At 54.1% G+C, this 17,841-nt stretch overlaps 1 protein-coding gene across 1 annotated transcript in view; it reads left to right on the top strand.

The window, feature by feature from the left end:
- TDRP (testis development related protein) overlaps positions 1-16,815 on the top strand; it is a 43,767-nt gene extending 26,952 nt beyond the window's left edge. Inside the window, exons 2-3 of the mRNA XM_028099725.2 lie at positions 15,209-15,312; positions 16,468-16,815. Coding sequence (XP_027955526.2) covers positions 15,209-15,312; positions 16,468-16,813 — 450 coding nt within the window. The 3' untranslated portion in view covers positions 16,814-16,815. The remainder of the gene's footprint in view (positions 1-15,208; positions 15,313-16,467) is intronic.
- Positions 16,816-17,841: the final 1,026 nt, after the last annotated feature.

The raw sequence follows: 17,841 nt of genomic DNA, 5'->3' as shown, positions 1-17,841 counted from the left end.
GTGTGTGTGTGTGTGTGTGTGTGTGTGTGTATTTTAAGATTACACATACAAGGGAGATCATAAGGTGTGTGTCTTTTTCTGACTTACTTCACTCAGCATAATGCCCTGACGTTCCATCCATGTTTCCTTCTTTATGGCTGACTAATATTCCATTATTTACACACACACTTTCTTTTTCCATTTATCTTCTGTTAGACACTTAGGTTGTTTCCATGTCCTGGGTATTGTGAATAATGCTGCAGTGAACATGGGAGTAGAGATGTCTTTTGAGCTGGTATTTTCATTTTCTTTGTATAAATAGCTAGAAGTGGAATTGCTGGTTCACATGGTAGTTCTATTTTTAACCTTCTGAGGCATCTCCATACTGTTTCCAGAGTGGCTGCACCAGTTTGCATTCCCACCAACAGTGTAGGAGGGCTCCCCTTTCTCTGCATCCTCGCCAACGCTTGTTATCTCTTATCTTTTTGATACTAGGTGTGAGGTGAAAGCTCAGCGTGGTTTTGATTTATATTTCCCTGATGATAATAACGTTGATCATCTTTTCATGTGTCTGTTAGCCATTTGTATGTCTTCTTGGGAGAAATGTCTATTCAGATCTTCTGCCCATTTTTTAATTGGATTGTTTTTTGGCTGTTGATGTGTATGAGTTCTTTTATATGTTTTAGATATTGGCCCTTTATCAGGTAAAAGATCTGTGAATATTTTCACCCATTTGGTAGGCTGCCTTTTCATTTTGGTAATAGTTTCCTTTACTGTGCAGAAGCTTTTTACCTTGATGTAGTCCTGCTAGTTGATGTTTGTTTTTACTGCCTTTGGTTTTGTGGCATACCCAAAAAAGTCACTGTTGAGATGTATGTCGGGGAGCTTACCGTGTTTTCTTCTAGGAGTGTTATGACTTCAGACCTTATATTCATGTCTTTGCTCTGTTTAGAGTTTATTTTTATGTGTGGGGTAGGACAGGGTCCAGTTTCATTCTTTTGCACGGAGCTGTCCGGTTTTCCCAGTGCCGTTTGTCAGGAGATTGTCCTTTTCCCCAATTGCTTTGGGTCCTGTATTCTGGGTTCCTTTGTCATGAATTGATCTTATCCATGTGGGCTTATCTCTGGGCTCCCTGTTCTGTTCGGTTGGTCTGTGTGTCTGGGTTTATGCCGGTATCATACTATTTTGATTATCACAGCTCTGTGATAGAGTTTGACAATAGGGAGTGTGAGGACCCTGCTTTGTTCTTTTTCAGGATTGCTTTGGCAGTTTGGGGTCTTTTGAGGTTCTGTGCAAATTTTGGGATTGTTTGTTCTATTTTTGTTTAGAAACTGGACATTTAAAATACTTTGTTGTAGCAACTCTGAGCACTGTCCTTCCCTTCCACCCCCATTACTGTTGTTATTATTATTTTTTTTTTTTTGCTTCTCTGTTGAATGGCTAGCTGGGTTATTTAGTGACCTGTCCATGCCCCCACTCCCGTTGTTAAATATCTGCTGTAGCTTCCCAGGGAGTCCCAGCTGTAGGCATGCCCATGTCACCTTCTCTTTCCTGACAACATCCAGCTGGTAAACTCCACTAATTGCCAGTTGATTGCTCTTGTTATTATTTAAATATGCTGGGTATGGATTTCTCTACAAACTAATCAAACTGGCTGCTTTGAGGGAATCATTTTTGAGGCTCCTGTTTGATAATTGCTCTAAGGGGCCCCTTCTAGGTTTATTCTCAGTTCTTTTCTGCTAGCTAGCTCAGTTTAGCCTGTACCAACCTCCCTGACTCTGAGAGCACGCTTAGGTTTAAATTTCTCCATGCTCTCTTGCAGATGAAATCAACCCCTTTGGGAAGTGAGTCTTTTTCTTCCATAGCTGCTGCTGCTGCTGCTCCCAGCTCTGTTTCATGTCCTGCTTCTGTCCCAGGTGCAGTCTCTGAGCCAGGGCTCTGGAGATGGGGGCGGAGACCATGATGGGCTTCTCCCTGAGCGGTTCCTTTACCGTGGGAGCGAGTGCTTGGTGGGGTGGGCAGATGCCTGGGGGCCTCTCAGCTTGCTCCTGCCTGTGTGTGACTGTCACCCCATGACCTGGGCGAGGTGATGAGGGCCGCAGGATTCCCAGCGATCCATACGCACTCTGCCCCCTGAGAAGGGGCCCCGTCTCTCCAGGGAATCAGCCTCAGGATGAGAAGTGCTGAAGCCCTGCTTCCCTGGGAGAACCGCCTTCTGCCTGGGAGCCGCTGCCTGTGGCAGTCTCCAGGGGCAAGGACACAGCGGTCACAGTTCAAATACCACAGAGGCTCACCTTCCGTAGATGTTGTGAATTTCTGAGTTTTCAAGTATTTGTAGGTTTTTTTTTTTTAAGATTTTTTATTTATTTATTTGAGAGAGAGAGAATGAGAGAGAGCTCGAGAGGGAAGAGGGTCAGAGGGAGAAGCAGACTCCCCGCTGAGCAGGGAGCCCGATGTGGGACTCGATCCCGGGACTCCAGGATCATGACCTGAGCCGAAGGCAGTTGCTCAACCAACTGAGCCACCCAGGCGCCCACGTATTTGTAGATTTTAAGTAGATTTTTTTTTTTTAAGTAGATATTTCTTTATTTACAGTTTGTCCTTAGGTGCATTTCCAGAGGTTGTAAGTAGTTCTTCTTTTTGGTTTTGGTTTTACAGTCTTCAGTGGTTCCGTTGGGGAGTGAGTCTTCCTAGCTCCTCATGCTCATGGTGGAAGGTGATTCTTGCTTTCCTCCTTAAAGCCCCTAAGTAGCTCCCAGACGTGGAGACGGTGTGTGTGCATGCGCACCTGGACAGTGTTGGAGTGATGGACCCTGGGGTCTTCTCCGTTACTCATTTTGCTCCTTTCTTGCTGTAAGTCAAACTCTCCTTCTTCTAATAGGAAGTGTTCAATACAGTAAATTTTCTCAAGAGTTTTCAGTTGCGAGGGTGCATGGTGTGGGTGGTGGTGGTAATTTTGCTTTCGCGGGTGCTCTCCTAGCCCGTGGGGGAGGGATTGTCAGAAGTCAGGCATCGGGCTGGCACGAGGGGGCCCCAGCTATTGCCACGGGGGTGCGGTGGCCCCCCTGATCTGAGACTGGCGCCCCTCCCTCACTGTCAGTGCTGAAACCATTTGTTCAAGTCAGTGGTTCGGATTGCTGCCATTTGGTGTGTTCATGTGTCTCTAGTAACTTTCCAAAAGGAATGATGGCTTGAGTGAAGGCACGGGGTCTTTTTTTCCTTCAATGATTCTTTTTATTTCTGCCTTTTATGTATATGTATTTACCGTTTAAGTTCATTTTTACAGCAGTAACATAGAACACCGCTGTTATTTATGAACAGTAGCAACGGCTTTGTTCTGAGTTTCACGTGTTTCTTTTGGCATCTTCATACAATTTGGAATTCTTCTCACTTGACGTTTCGTGCAGCTAGGTTCTTACGACTATTTTTGGTAGTAGGATTGCAAATATGTAGAATTTTAGTATCATTAATGACTGTGTGATGATTCTATGATTAGCTTCTCCTCCAGCTGTGGAGTGGGAGATGGCACCTGCCGTTTCTGGCAATATTCTGGACTCTCCTTGTACCTACACAATGGAGAAGAAAGCCCAGAGAGAAAACGGAGGGTAGTGTTTCATTTGACCGTTTTGCTTTCTCTGAGCACCGTTCTTCAGGAGGTCTGCATGCTGCCGTGGCTCACGGGCGCCCCTCTTGTTGCTCTGTCGGACTGCCCCTGGGAGCGGGGGAAGGCGGTGGCTACTGTGCCGCTCACACTTGCTTGCTCCCTGCAGCCCAGAGCCCCGCGGGGAATGGGGGCGGCGTTGTCAGAGGCGGGAAGGAGGGAAAACCGGGCCCTGCCTGCCGTCGGTGAGGCGTGTCCGTGCCCGCGTGCCGTGTCCACGCAGTCTTCAGACGCCGGCCAAGCAAGAACTGCAAGCCCCACATGGCTCAGGGGAAAGCTGGAACTAGCCGTATCCCTCGGCCCTGCCCCGCGTGACCGTGGTAGGAGGGCCTGGAGGGACGCAGAGGGCAGAGCAGACCCCTGGCCTGCCGCACCCCGCGTGTTGAAGCCGCTGCGTTTCAGCCGAAGCCGCAGCCGCGGCTACAGCTCACCCTGGGGGAGGCCTGATCCTTTGAGGGCTGTGTGTTGGAGGGTGTTTCCATGCTGTGTCCTGCTTTGTGTGCTGTTGTGCACAAGTCTGGCCTTTGAGAATAATCATTTTTTATTCTCAACCTAAGCCTCCTTGAAGTATTGATTATCTGATAACGCTGGGTTTTGTCTGCTTTTATATATTCCCATTGCTGCGATTGAAGGGGGAATTCAGAGACTTTATGGGAAGTGGGGAGGAGTAGGTGGAATTTTCCATTGGTTTCTGGCAACATGTTAATTAAGTTCATCTGCCTGAAATATTTCTAGTAAAAAAATCCCCATATTTTGGATTTTGGTTAGCAAAGTAATGGATGACTTCTCTTCATTGGGATTGCTTTTTCTAGTTCCTTCCAAACACGTTTTAAGCATGTTTGTCTTAGTCTGTTCTGCCGGCTGTAACAAAATACCAAGGACTGCGTGGCTTAAAACGTGGAGATTAATTCTCGCCGTTTATCGCTCTCAGAGTTGTGGTGGGGCCTCTCTTCCAGGCTGCACACGTCTTGCCGTGGCTGTGTCCTCCCGTGGCAGGGCCTCTGTTTTCAGGGCAGCTCCAGCCTCATGAACTCCTCCCCCGAAGGCCCCACCTCTGAGCACCATCACGTCTGGGGTTAGGGTCCCAACATGTGAACTTTGCGGGGCACAGACTTTCGGACCACAGCAGCCTTCGTCACTGTGAACCGTGGTCTTCCTCCTCCTGAGAGGCCCCCACCCCCGAGTTTTGCAAGAGGGCCAGCATGAGGAGCCTGTTATTAACGCCAGCGAGTACTCGGCGACGTGGATTCACGCAGCACATGTGATGCACTTGCTGGATCCGTGGCTTATGGTACCTGTGGAACCAGAGGATGTGTCCCCAGGGAGGCTACAGCCGGCCTGCTTCCCACCGTGGTCCCTTTGCCGTGTGGGCCGGCGCTCCATGTGCGTTAGCGCATGTGTCTGTGTTCATTAGGCATACACGATTAGATCGAGTTATGATTGATATTGCTTACATAAATTGAATATTAGTTGTCATTGAAGAAGGTTAATTTTCATTTCCACGAAATACTTTGTTAAACAATTAGGTGCAGGAAGTAAAAAGCCCCTTTTCCGCACTGTTCAGATTCTCCTTGCTCTAAGTAAGTAATCACCACTGTCTGTTTCGTCTCAAATAGATGTTGTAAAGGACAAAAGGGAGAAGTTCCTAGGGGTGGGAAATAGTTAAAAATGCTGCCTCAAAGCTCTGAATGAATTATTACTAAATTTAGGTTTCAAAATGTGCATAAGCAAAGAACACAAGTTCATTTGTCTTGATGATTGTCTTGTCACGGTCTGTTGTTCAAGTGCCGGTTTTTGTTCTGAAAAGTAAACGGCAGAGTGTGAAGAAGTGGGTTAGCTCAAAGTATAGACTGGCCCCACTGACAGGCACTGAGGGCCACGTGTGGCTAAAGGGGTGCCCTGTTCCTCCTGACAGTATGTGGATTTCTAACGCAGTTGGTTTTAAGGTGGTGGACTAAGAGTGGGTGTTGGTTTGGGATTCTCTGCAGGGCCCCTGAGTTCACTTCTCTGACTTGATGCCCTTCCTGCTTGTGAAAAGCTCTCAGCTAGCTTGGTAAATGAATGTTTTAGGGATCCTGCTTTTTCTCACTGTTTTCTGGCTTCCGGACTCAATAAACACGTCATTGTTGTATTCCAAAATTAAATGAGAGAAAGAGAACTAAAGACAAAAAGGAACCTGTTACCCCAGATGCAGTGTCTGAGCCTGTCAGAGGAAAAGTGAGGAGCCCCACCGTGGGCTGGCAAACAGGTCCTTCCTTGCATGTTTTACAGAAACTGCAGGGAGGACGTCTCGTGGAGGCTGGTGCCTGGCAGAGCCCAGGGCGAAGTAGGAAAGCTGTTTTCACCACCAGGTCAGCAGGCCGGAAAGATTCCTTTGAGCTCTGAGGCCACAGTTGTCTCTGAGGAGCCTTAGGTTTTAGATCTCTGCCAGAATCATTAAACTTGTAGAGATAACCTGAGCGGCCCGCCTGAGACCTGCTCCCTGTCTCAGGTCACTGTCTTCTCCTGTGAACAAGAAGATACTTTTGTATTCAGAAGACTCTTGCTTTTCCCATTGTTTTGCCCATTTTTCTACTTGGCTGTTTTATTATTTTTAAAATAAAATCCTTTATGTTGAGGTCTTTGGAATTTTTTTTACAACTTTTCATTTTAATTCCAGTATAGTTAGCGTACAGTGTGATATTAGTTTCAGGTGTACAAGATACCAGTTCCACACTTGTACACGTCACCTGGTGCTCATCATGCACAGCAAGTGCACTCCCTAATCTCCCTGTTTCCCCCTCCCCCATCCTCCTCCCGAGAACCCTGTGTGTTCTCTGTAGTTAAGTCTGGTTCTTGCTCTGCCCCCTCCTCTCTCTTTTTTTCCTTTCCTCATTCGTTTTTTAAATTCCACATATGCGTGAACTTACATTGTATTTGTCCTTCTCTGATTGACTTATTTCACCTAGCATAATACTCTCTAGTTCTATCCACATCATTGCAACTGGCAAGATTTCATTCTTCTTTATGGTAGAAGAATATTCTGTAGTGTATATATACACCACATCTTCTTTGTCCGTTCGTCTGTCCACGGACACTGGGGCAGCTTCCATAGCTTGGCTACTGTAAATAATGCTGCTGTACACAAAGGGGTGCATGTATCCTTTTTAAAAAATATTTTATTTATTTGACAGAGAGAGACGCACGCAGCGAGAGAGGGAACACAAGCAGGGGGAGTGGGAGAGGGAGAAACAGGCTTCCCGCTGAGCAGGGAGCCTGATGCGGGGCTCGATCCCAGGACCCTGGGACCCTGACCTGAGCCGAAGGCAGATGCTTAATGACTGAGCCACCCAGGTGCACCTGCATGTACCCTTTTTTAACTTTATGTATTATTTGAGAGAGAGCCTCTGTCCGCCCGCCCCCCCCCCCGCCCCGGTCATGGGGGCTAGAACAGAGGTTTTGTTCTGAGCCAGGGCTGCCACTTCAGGTGGCGCTCCTGTCTGTTCAGTCCTGGGACCTCCTCCCCGCTGCTCCTGTGTCTCGTTGTGTCAGATGCAGTAGTACCCTGACCCCGTCTCGCAGTTGGGTTTTCATGTGTTCTCTTCTAAACGTGTCTCTTGCACTGGCAACATCTCTTCAGTACCACCTCGTCTGCTTTTTGTGTCTCCATCTGCGTTGTGACCTGCCCCGGCCACCCCCCCCCCCCCCCCCCCCCGTCTTCCCTGCTTCCCAGTCCCTCCAGGACCAGGAGGGCCAGCCGCATGGAGGGCCCAGGCTGTCCTTTGCTCCCCGGGCCCTGTGAGCGTCCCCGCGCAGGCGGCACGCTGAGCCCTCGCTGCAGCCCCTTCCCACGAGTGCTGCTGGTCCGCGGGGACAGCCAGAGCTGAGGCCGCTGGGCCGAGAGGGGTCTGGGCGGCTCCCCTCCCCGGCCGGAGTCCGCGTGTGGTGTAAAGTGAACTCGGCCATCTGCGTGCATCTGGCACGGCAGCAGTTGCCGCTCGCGGGGAGAACTGAGGGAACCGTCCCGCCGGCTCAGACGGGGGTGCCAAGTTCCGGGGGGGGTCCCTACCATGGTACAGCACACACACGTGAGCGCTCCAGGCTGGATGTCTGTGCGCCTCCGGGCTCACTTGTTCAGACCTAACCCCCAGCGGGACAGTTCGGCCGGGGGCCTCTGGGAGCGCGCGCTTCCGGAAGAGACCCCGTCTGTGAACCGGGAGGAAGCGGGCCCCCCACCCGACCCCGGAAAGCCGGGCCCGCCTGTAGAACTGTGAGAAGGAAATGTTGGTTAAGCCACCCCTTCTGCGGTAGTTTTTATGACTGCCCAAACTAAGACACACATATAAAAGTTAAAATGAACTAAAGGATGGACACTGATTCTCTGTAATTTCTGTCTTCCGGCCAACCCGTTCTTTTCTTCAGGTCTGTTTGCATGGAAGATGTACGCCTCACAGAGAGAGGTCAGTATATAGACTTGTGAACACTTCACGCAGATGTATCGATGTGAATATATACACGGACACATCTAAACGACCATGTCTTGTAGCTGCGCATACTGGGGGCGGCGCGTGGTAGGGATTCGGATTTGTGCGCGTGTCCTGCTGGCAGCGTTGTTTCGGGGCCTGTGGCTCCGTCCAGCCTTGCCTGGCTCAAGCGCAGACGTCCCACACTCTGTGTCCCTGAACCCGCTGCGAGTGGGCATTAGTTTTGACCCCGTTTGTGGGGGTGTTTTCTTGTAAAGATGTGCTTGCCTCTGAGTCCTGGGCATGGCTCTTCCCTTCCATCCACACGGATAACCCAGGGGGCTGGTCCATGGTCGGGGTACGGAGAAGAGCTGTGAACACTGGTGTGAGTGACCCGATGGGCAGATCCCTGCAGTGTCAGAGGCAGTTGATGGCAGGCATTTTTGTTGTGGGTTAGGAGCTCCGAAACGTGTGCGCTGCCATGTTGTGCGCGTGGAACGAGTGCTGAGGCCACGGGTCACATTGAGCCGCAGGCTCCCCCCGAGGGCACCTGCACGGGGCACAGCCGGACAGAATGCAATTTGGAGAGCAGACCGTGTGACGCGCTGCCACTTCTCTGCTTCAGGGGTCTCGCCCGAGCCGCCCTGACAGATGAGAACTGTCCGTGGGCGGCTGTGCAGCCTGCCTCGCCCAGAGAGGCCTGTGGCCCCCAGTGCTGCCTCCGTCCTGGGTTTTGTGTGGAAGTGGCCGCAGCCCGCTGTGCTCCTGGCATCTCAGGGAGGCTCTATTCTCCAGGAACGGAGCCGGGCTCCTGCCTCACCGTGGATGGAGGCTTAGTCACAGGGACAGGGCAGGGACAGGGCAGGTGGGCGCCATCCGTGTCACACTAACTGGGACCCAAGGGCACTGCTGCCCCTCGTTCGCCACTGGCCCTCAGTGTACAGCTGCTTGTCCCCATCCTGCCTTAGTGTCATCTGAATGGCCTTTTAAAGGTGGGTGTTTGGGCGGGCAGAGCTCAGGGGCAGGCTGCCCCTCTTGGCCCAGGGCCGTCTGCAGCAGGAAGGCTGGCCGTGCCCTCCACGGCCTTCCCAAGGCCCACGCTCTGGGGGTGCTGAATGCGCCATCAGAATTGTCCCTGTGGCCTGACGGCGCGGTTCTGTGAGAGGGCCAGCCACTCGTCAGTTTGGTTATGAAATCCGTTTCTCCAGGATTACCAATTTCTCAATAACTTCAGAGTGTCGAAACCTAAGCCTCTGGTGAGTTCTACCATTTAGAATGGTCTGGGGAAAAGTTAGGCTTCTTAAATGCCATCATGATTGAAACCTTGGCCTGGCTCCTCGGAGACACAGCAGACCGTGCCGTCCCCGCGGGGGACACTCTGGAGTGGGGAAGGCAGGCCGCAGGGTAACTGCTCTCCACGGTCTGCAGCGGGCCAGGCTGGGGGTCGCTGCTGCTGGCCGCAGCGTGAAAACCTGGACTTGCGCTCTGCTGCGACGGAGGACGGGGCCCCTGGGTTTCACGGGCGCTCACCTCTTTTCCATCTACAGCAGGAGATGCATGCAGTGTGAAGCGATTCTAGGGGTGAGAGGACCCCTTGCACCAGATCACACCCCGGATCGCACAGCTCAGGCCTCGTGAGATGAACTGAAACGCTGACCTTGAACTGTCACCACATCATTAATGAGAACAGTGTCTTCCTAACAAGACATTGGGATACCTGGCCTAACAAAGATTTTTAGTTTTCTGCCCTCACCTATGAACTTAAATACCTTTAAAAAGTACGCACATTAAATAGCTTTTGTGAAGCAGGGACGTGTCGACATTACACAGCATTTGGGCTGGACCGGCACCTGCAGTGTCTGCTGGGCCCGTTAGTCTGTAGTGTTCAGGTCCCGTTTCCTCATTCTCTGTCTGGATGATCCCTTGTTGACAGTGGGGCATTAAGTTCCCCACTATTACTGTATTTCTGTTAGTTTTTGCTTAATGTGTATAGGTGTGCTCCGATGCTGGCTGCATAAATATTTACAATTGTCATGTCTTGTTGATGGACTGACCCCTTCATTATTATATAATGATCTCCCTTGTCTCCTTTTACTCTTTTTAAGGTCCATTTCGTCTGATCTAAAGAGAGCTACTCCTACCTTTTTTGGTTACCACTTGCTTGAAATCTCTTTTTCCACACCTTCAATATGAGTCTACGTGTGTCCTTAGGACTAAAGTGAGTCTCTGGTAGGCAGCACATCTTTGGATCTTGTGTTGTTATTTATTCAGTTGTTATATATCTTTTGATTCGAGAATTTGACTTTTTCATATTTAATTGTTGGTGGACAAGGACTTATTGTTGTCATTATCTTGATTGTTCTCTGGCTGTTTTGTAGACACATTGTTTCTTTTTATGCTGCCCTCTTTTTTTATTTTTTGATGTCGTTTGGTATCAGTGTCCTTTAACTTTTTATAATGATCTTTTGTGTGATTACTGAAGGTTTTTCCCTTGTTATCATGAGGATTTTGTGAAACAGTTTACGGACAACTCCAGTAGCTTCCTCAACCTGACACTCCGTTCCCCGCCCTCTCACGCCGGAGGCTGTTGGGGCTGCAGTTCACGTGTTTCTTACATAGTGTACCCAATCACAGAACGTGCTAGTTCTGGTCATGTTTACTGTATTTTAACCTTTGAAGTTGTAAGTGAATTATGTACCACCAGGACTGTACTGCAGAGCCGACCAACTACAAATTTACCTTGACCAGTGAGTTTTATGTTCCCTGCTCACGTTGTTATGATGTTAAGTGGCATTTTGTTATTTCTGCCTAGAAAACCCCTACTGAGCATTTCACGGAGGGCAGGCCTAGTGGTGGGGAGCTCTGTCCACCTTCGTTTGTCAAGGAAAGTGTGTATCTCCCCTCATTTCTGAAGGACAGCTGTGTCAGCTCCAGCATTCCTGGTTAACAGGGTTTTCTTTGTCTGTAAATACTTTGACTACATCATCCTGTTCTCTCTTGGCCCCAAGAGTTTGTGCTGAGAAACCACCCCGTATAAGGCTGGCTCCTTCTGTGTACCTTGTCTGTTTTCTCTTGTTGCTCTCAAAGTTCTTTGTCTTCGACCATGTAATTATACCGTATCTCACCGAAGCCCTATTCAGGTCCGACCTGTTTGAGGTCCCCTGGGCGTCCACTTCTGTCCCAGGCTTGGAAGCTTTCAGTCATTATTGCTTTAAATATACTTTTCTGTCTCTTTCTCTTCTCCTGGAATTCCCATAGTACGGGCACAATTCCCATAGGCTTTCTTCACGCGTTTTTCTTTTTGCCCTTTTAGTTGGATAATTTCAAAGGTCACTCACTCTTCTTCTGCATTGTTAGGTCAGCTGTTGGAGCTCTTGAATTTTTCTCCTCAGGGATTATTCAGTTCTAGGATTTCTGGGTTATTTCATGGTTTCTTTTTCTTCGTTTTACTTTCACATTTTGCTTGTGTGTTGTTAAGAGCATGCCTCTGAGTTTTCTGTGTGATCGTTCATAGACATCGTTTCGTGTGTTGTACTCAGAGCTTGGCATCTTGTGGGGCCAGCAGGACATGTGCTCGAGGGTGTGTTCTGGATTTCGTGCTGCCTCCAGAGGTCATCTGGCCTCTCTGAACGTGTGTGGTGATGAGGCACTTCTGCTAAGTCGCTCCAGCAGAAAGAATTTTGGTCGGTTTTGGATGATTTCACAGCTTTTTTCCTCACGGGGCATGAGGTGAGGTGCAGCTGAGGTCGGGGCAAAAGGGACGCCTTTTTCTGTGCCGAAGCTCATGTTCTCGTTTCCGCAGCCCAACTTCTTGGGTACTACTCGGACTATAGAACATCATTCTGTCTTCGTTTTTCTGGCTGTCACTTCTCCGAGCCTGACCGTAGTTGTAAAGAACTCTGGAGCCCCGATCCTGTGTGTTCGGGAGGCGCTGGGCCCGTCTCACCTTTGTTACGGGGTGTCCTGCCCCTGGATGGGACGAAGATGCCTGACAGACACAGCCCGCACTGGCTCTCCAACCCAGGAGAAACCCAGGTCCTCGCGAGCACACCCAGTTGCGGGCGTCCTTTAGAACGGTGTTTGGGATGGGGGCCCCTCTGAGGTCCGGCTGGGACCTGTGGGGTGACGGCAGTCGCATCCAAGTGCGGCAAGTGCAGCCAGTGTGACATTCCCTCGGGCCCTCCCTGGCACAAGGTGCAGATGCCGGCGTGGGAGCCTGCCATCGAGCCCGGCGTGGGGCACGTGTCTTTAGGACCAGAGTCGGGGGCTGAGACGACCCCCTCCAGGCCGAGCCCGGGTCTGTGTGCCCCATGGTGTCATGGGCGCCCACGTGGAACTCCTCCAGCCACGTCTGTGTCTCTGCTGCATTTATAGTCTTACCGCGGTCGTTTGTGTGATTTCTGCCTCTTCTGACTGCTCAGCTGCCCCGAGACAGTGTTGCTCACTTGTCCCGATGACTCGCGGTGCCTCTGAGGTCGAGTCCCGCCGTGACCCTCCCTGGACGCGTGTGTGCTGGGCGGTGGAGTCTCGCTCTCCTGTCAGTGGCCCGTGTCAGGGGGAGGCGAGGTGCAGGTGGAGGCTGGCCATTACGTGGCGGGCCGTCTTAGGCGGGAGATTTGGGTCTGGGGCAGGCTCCAAGACTCTTCCACACGGGGGGGGGGGGTGGGCCTGGGGGGAAGAGCGCCCCGCGCTGCGTGCGCACGTGCAGCCTCCCCGGGCTAAGGACGGCGCTGCGTCTCCGGCCCCGTGAGCGTGAACTGGTCGGGGGAGTGGAGGGGACGGGGAGGTACTGGCGGCCCCACGCACGGAGCGCAGGGAGGGGAGTGTGTTCTGTGTGCCGAGGGTTGACTCCTCGGACTGGGCGTTTAGGGTGCTTCCCTCGGGGTTGCGTTTGCTAGCTGCGTGGTGGAGGCCGACTGGGCGTTTAGGGTGCTTCCCTCGGGGTTGCGTTTGCTAGCTGCGTGGTGGAGGCCGACTTGCCCTTCGGCCCCGGCTGCGCCCCCCCCCCGCCAGCCCCCACGCCTTACCGAGAAGCGGTGGACGCCCGTCGCCGTGGGAGCCGAACGCGTCGGGCACGCTGGTGCGACGTGATCCCCACGCCCGTCCGGCTGACATCCATCTTGTCAGAAACGTTTCTGCCGTGATGGGAATGCCTGGGGTCCCCCCTTCCCCGCGGCCTGGCTGCCGTGCTCCGTCCCAGCCGGCGTGCACCTGCACACCCCAGGGCTGGTTTCTCGGCGTTCCGGACCTGTCCCTTCCCCCATACCTCCTGCAGCCGCCAACTTAAGTTCTTTGCGGACGAGTGTGGTATTTTGGTTTGGATTCCACAGGCGCGTGAGATCAGGTGGTACTGACGTCTCTCAGCACAGCCGTGTCCGACGGTGGGACCCCTCGTTGTTCATGGCTGAGAAACGGCCCGTGTGTGCGCACGGGACCCTTCCGCCGGCCCTGCCTCTGGGCATCTGCTTCCTTCGCTGTGAGGTCCCCCGCCAGGCAGGCTCCCCAGCCCCCGCCGGCACCTGCTACCCCGTTTCCGGCCGAGCCGCCTTCACCTGTCAGGAGCCTTCGCAGGACGTCTGCGGCTGGTGGGCTCCCAGGCGACTGCGCCCAGAAATGCTGTGCATGGTCGGCGTGAACGGGGTCTACCCCCACGTGGCGTGTGTCCTCGGAACAACCGCGGGGTGGGGGTGCCGTGGCCACTGGCGGACCGGCCCCGGGCAGGTGAGACGAGGAAGAACCTCAGCCCTCAGGAGGCCCGCTGTCCTCGCCGCCCGCTCCTGTGAGACGTGTCCGACGAGTCTTTGACCGGGCAGGAGCCTGTGCGCACCCGGCTGCGGGGGAGGCCCCCGAATGCGGGGGGGGAGACCGACGAGTTAGCACTGGGAGGTCTTGTGAGCGCCCGGGGAGTTGTGCGTCCGCGAGGGCGCTGGGCGGCAGGAGCGCCTGGGACGGAGCGGCCGTGCTGCTGGGGGTGGTCCCTGGTCCGTGTGGGGCCCCCAGGCCGGCAGGTGCCTGCTGAACCAGGCCCCGCGGCAGAGCCCGTGGAGAGATGTGGCCTCCCCAGACCTCGTCAGGGAGCGAGCAGGAGTGCGTGCAGGGAGGTCCCTGTGGGAGCCTGGGGTCCTGGCGCCCACCCCGCGGCTCCTGCGCGCGGGGCGCACACCCACCCTTCCCTCTGCCGGGGCTGTGTGGGCCTGCGCAGCGTGAGCGCTGCTGCCCCGCCCCGGCCCCGCCCCGGCTCGCGCCACGCGTCTGCCGGCCTCCCGCCCTGCTGCCCCGCCCCGGCCCCGCCCTGCGCCACGCGTCTGCCGGCCTCCCGCCCTGGCCCCGCCCCGCTGCCCCGCCCCGGCCCCGCCCCGCGCCACGCGTCTGCCGGCCTCCGGCCCTGCTGCCCCGCCCCGGCCCCGCCCCGCGCCACGCGTCTGCCGGCCTCCCGCCCTGGCCCCGCCCCGCTGCCCCGCCCCGGCCCCGCCCCGCGCCACGCGTCTGCCGGCCTCCGGCCCTGCTGCCCCGCCCTCGGCACCCCCGCTTCGAGGCGGCCTGCGTCCGCCCCCGTGAGGCAGGCTCCTGAGGCCTGTCCCTGCGCGGCCCTGCCCGGTCCCCACGCCTGGTGGCTCCGCGGGCTGGCGACCCAGCCTCTGTGGCGTCGGACTCTCAGACGCCGAGGCCAGCATCGTCGCGCCGCCTCCTGGTCCAGTGTCCGGGGTTGCTTTAGGCCACGTTACGTGTGTAACGTTCCGGAGCGTCAGGGTCCCCGTCGTCCAGGCCCAGCTGTACGGCCCCGGGTGCCCAGTGGGTTCATGGGGACCTTCCCTTCCCTCCGGTCCTTCCTGCTTCCTAGCGCAGAGCCAGACGCTGAGGGTCAGACACAGCCTGCCGTGTGTGCCTTCCTGTCCCGCCTCGGGCCGCGGGGCCGAGCAGACCGCCGCCCGGCCTGTTCCCGAGCGAGGCGAGCCGGGCCCGGCCGCGGGCCCTGCAGCCAGGGGAGCCGCCTGTGTGCGCGGAGCCGGCAGAGGCGCGATGAGTCTGCGCTGTCGTGCTCGCTTGAGGCTCCAGGGTTGCTGCATACGGAACCGTCTTGTTTCTTTCCTCCATCGGAGCTGACCTTTTTCTAACCTCCTGTTAGGTTCAGGGAGCAAGTTTCCGAGGCTGGAAAGAAGTGACTTCTCTGTTTAATAAAGACGATGAACAGCACCTGCTGGAAAGATGTAAATCCCCCAAGTCCAAAGGGTAAGTGTCCGTGGACTCCAGGGGGAGGGCGGTGAGTGGACAAGAGACGCGCTGTGCTCATTTCGATGCTGTGGCAACAGAAGAAACTAGGAAGTGAGATGCGCTTCTGGGGGAAGGTCACGGGGGTATGGCCGTCACTGGCACCCGGAGAGCTTCCGGGACAAGTGAAGGAAGGTTTCGCAGACCAGCTCTCGAACTCGGAATTGGAAACACTCAGCCTTCAGGCAGCCTCTAGCCATGCATGAGAGGTTTACTAACTGCAGAAAATCAAGGGGGAGAAAAGTTAAAAATGCAAAGGATTGGTGAACTGTAAAAGATTGTAGAAAATTGAATATATTGAAACTGACATGTTGTTCATTAGACACAGAATTTTTTTAAGTATATTTAAACATGAAAAGATAAAGTCAGTGAGAGCTGAGTGGGGTTGCCATTGGCGTGTCTGACGAGACGTGAGCCTCAGGGGCCCTGGCCGCGGACAAGGAGCTGCTGTGGGGGCCAGGGGCGCCCAGGCAGCCCTGCTCCAAACCCCACGGCCGGGACTCCTCCTCCTCACCCTCCTGCCCGCCCCACGGAGGGCTGTGGGCCTGGGCCCCCGGGGTCAGCATCTGTGGGGTCCCCCAGTCCAGCGCACGGGACTCTTGGGGGTGCAGCCTGGGCTGTGCGGGCACCGTGGCGCCCCGGGGATGCCCCTGCTCTCGGGCTGGAGGGACAGCGGCCTGTCCCCCACCCCCGGCCCCCTCGTGTCTGAATCTCATTTGTGTTCAGCAAATTACCCACTCACGGCTCTGTGTGTATGTGAATAGCTGTTGAAAACGAGTTTGATAAATGGATATTTATCCCCATATTTCTTAACTAGGACCCTGCATTTCCTGTTTTCTACTTTGCTCAAATACTTGAGTATTTCCTTGTGTGAAAACTAGCTCTTTGCTTGTGTACGGCCGAGTATGGTACCTTAAAATACAGCTTTCACGGTTTCCCTAATACGCAGTGACGAAGTTTTCTTTACTAATTTTAATTAAAATTCCTTATTACAGATTTGTGGTCACTTTCTAAATGACTTAAACTTTTTAAAGAGCGTTAGGTATATACGGCGGACACTAACTGAGGCCCTGAGATCACTGGGTCACCAACGCTTGGCTGTCTTGTCTCCCGCAGAACTAACTTGCGGTTAAGAGAGGAGTTGAAGACAGAGAAGAAGTCTGGATTTTGGGACAATTTGGTTTTAAAACAGAGTATTCAGTCTAAGAAACCAGATGAGATTGAAGGTTGGGAGCCCCCAACACTCGCCCCTGAAGATGTGACGGCCGACGCGGGTGACGCGGCGAGCGGCCGCCCCCCTCGGCCAGGCTGGGAGGAGGAGGGCAAGGGCCGTAGCAAGTACAGCAGCCTGGCGAGCTCAGGGAACAGCTCCCGCTGGAGCCTCCGGTCGGCCGGGAGGCTGGTCGGCATCCGACGGCAGAGCAGGGGCCACCTGACCGACAACTGGGAAGAGCTGGAGTGACCGCACGGGGCCGAGTGCTCTCCAACCACAACTGCTGACGCGACCCCTGCGTCTCCCCCCCCCTCCGCCCCCCCATGCCGGTCTGAGAGTTTGCGGTCTCACGCTGCGTTCGTTCCCATGTCCGCTGGCCCCTCCCGCGTGGACGAGAGCAGAGTACCCTCTCTGCCCGCCCGTGTCCGGGCGTTCCTGTCCGCGGACTGACGGAGGAGAGCCCCAGCCGGTGGCCGCCTCCTGGGAAACGTCTGCCCCTTCTGGTCGCAGCGCCGTCAGACGCGGCCCTGTGGGCTGCACCCTGCTGTTCTCCCCTGTGTGCCCTGTCTCCCCCCCTCCCCCGCGACCCCCCGTGTCCTGCATGTGGTGTCCGTGTGTGTCCACGACACTCAACTGTAGTGGCGGGGCCGGGCTCTCTTCCCAGAAGCCCGTGATCCAGCTGTGAAACCAATCTTCCAAAGGTTATGTTAAATTGTGTTCAACCTGGCAAATTAAACCTTTTTTCATCTTAAATACCAGGAAAGCAAAGGCTACATTTGATGCAGCACGAAATGCCACTCTCCACAAAGCATCTTCATCACTTGCGCTGGGAGGAGGAGTCTCCTGCGTGCATGGACGACGGGGACAGTGGTTCTTACTTTAGGGTTCATCTTACTCGTCCTGAACGTCCACGTCCTGATCTTCATGTTCTGAAAACGCGCTGTTCTGTGATTGCAGGTTAAAGAATACCATCAAGGTGGATCAGGTTGAGCAACTTGATTCTCTGAATTGTTCTTGGAAAACACTAATTTGCTGATGGCGTTAAAACTGTATATAAAATACTGCAAGTGCCTCTTTTCTATAATGTGCAGGTGTTTGGTTTCCAAAGTGAGTCAGTTGCCGTGGCTACTGCCGGACGCCCAGGAAGGATGGGCCGCGCACCGTGCTCGGGGCTCCTTCGCAGCACGGCCGCGTCCACAGGTGGCGCCGCAGCCGCCTGAGGCAATGGTGGTTTGGAGGAAAAGGTTTAGGGTGTTTCTGAATAAAAACAGAAACCT

The sequence above is a fragment of the Eumetopias jubatus genome, unplaced genomic scaffold, assembly GCF_037043125.1.
Source record: "Eumetopias jubatus isolate StellerSeaLion01/CBP00866 unplaced genomic scaffold, mEumJub1_p1.0 scaffold_2, whole genome shotgun sequence".
Classification (NCBI taxonomy): domain Eukaryota; kingdom Metazoa; phylum Chordata; class Mammalia; order Carnivora; family Otariidae; genus Eumetopias; species Eumetopias jubatus.
This window is presented reverse-complemented; position numbering and strand designations above follow the sequence as displayed.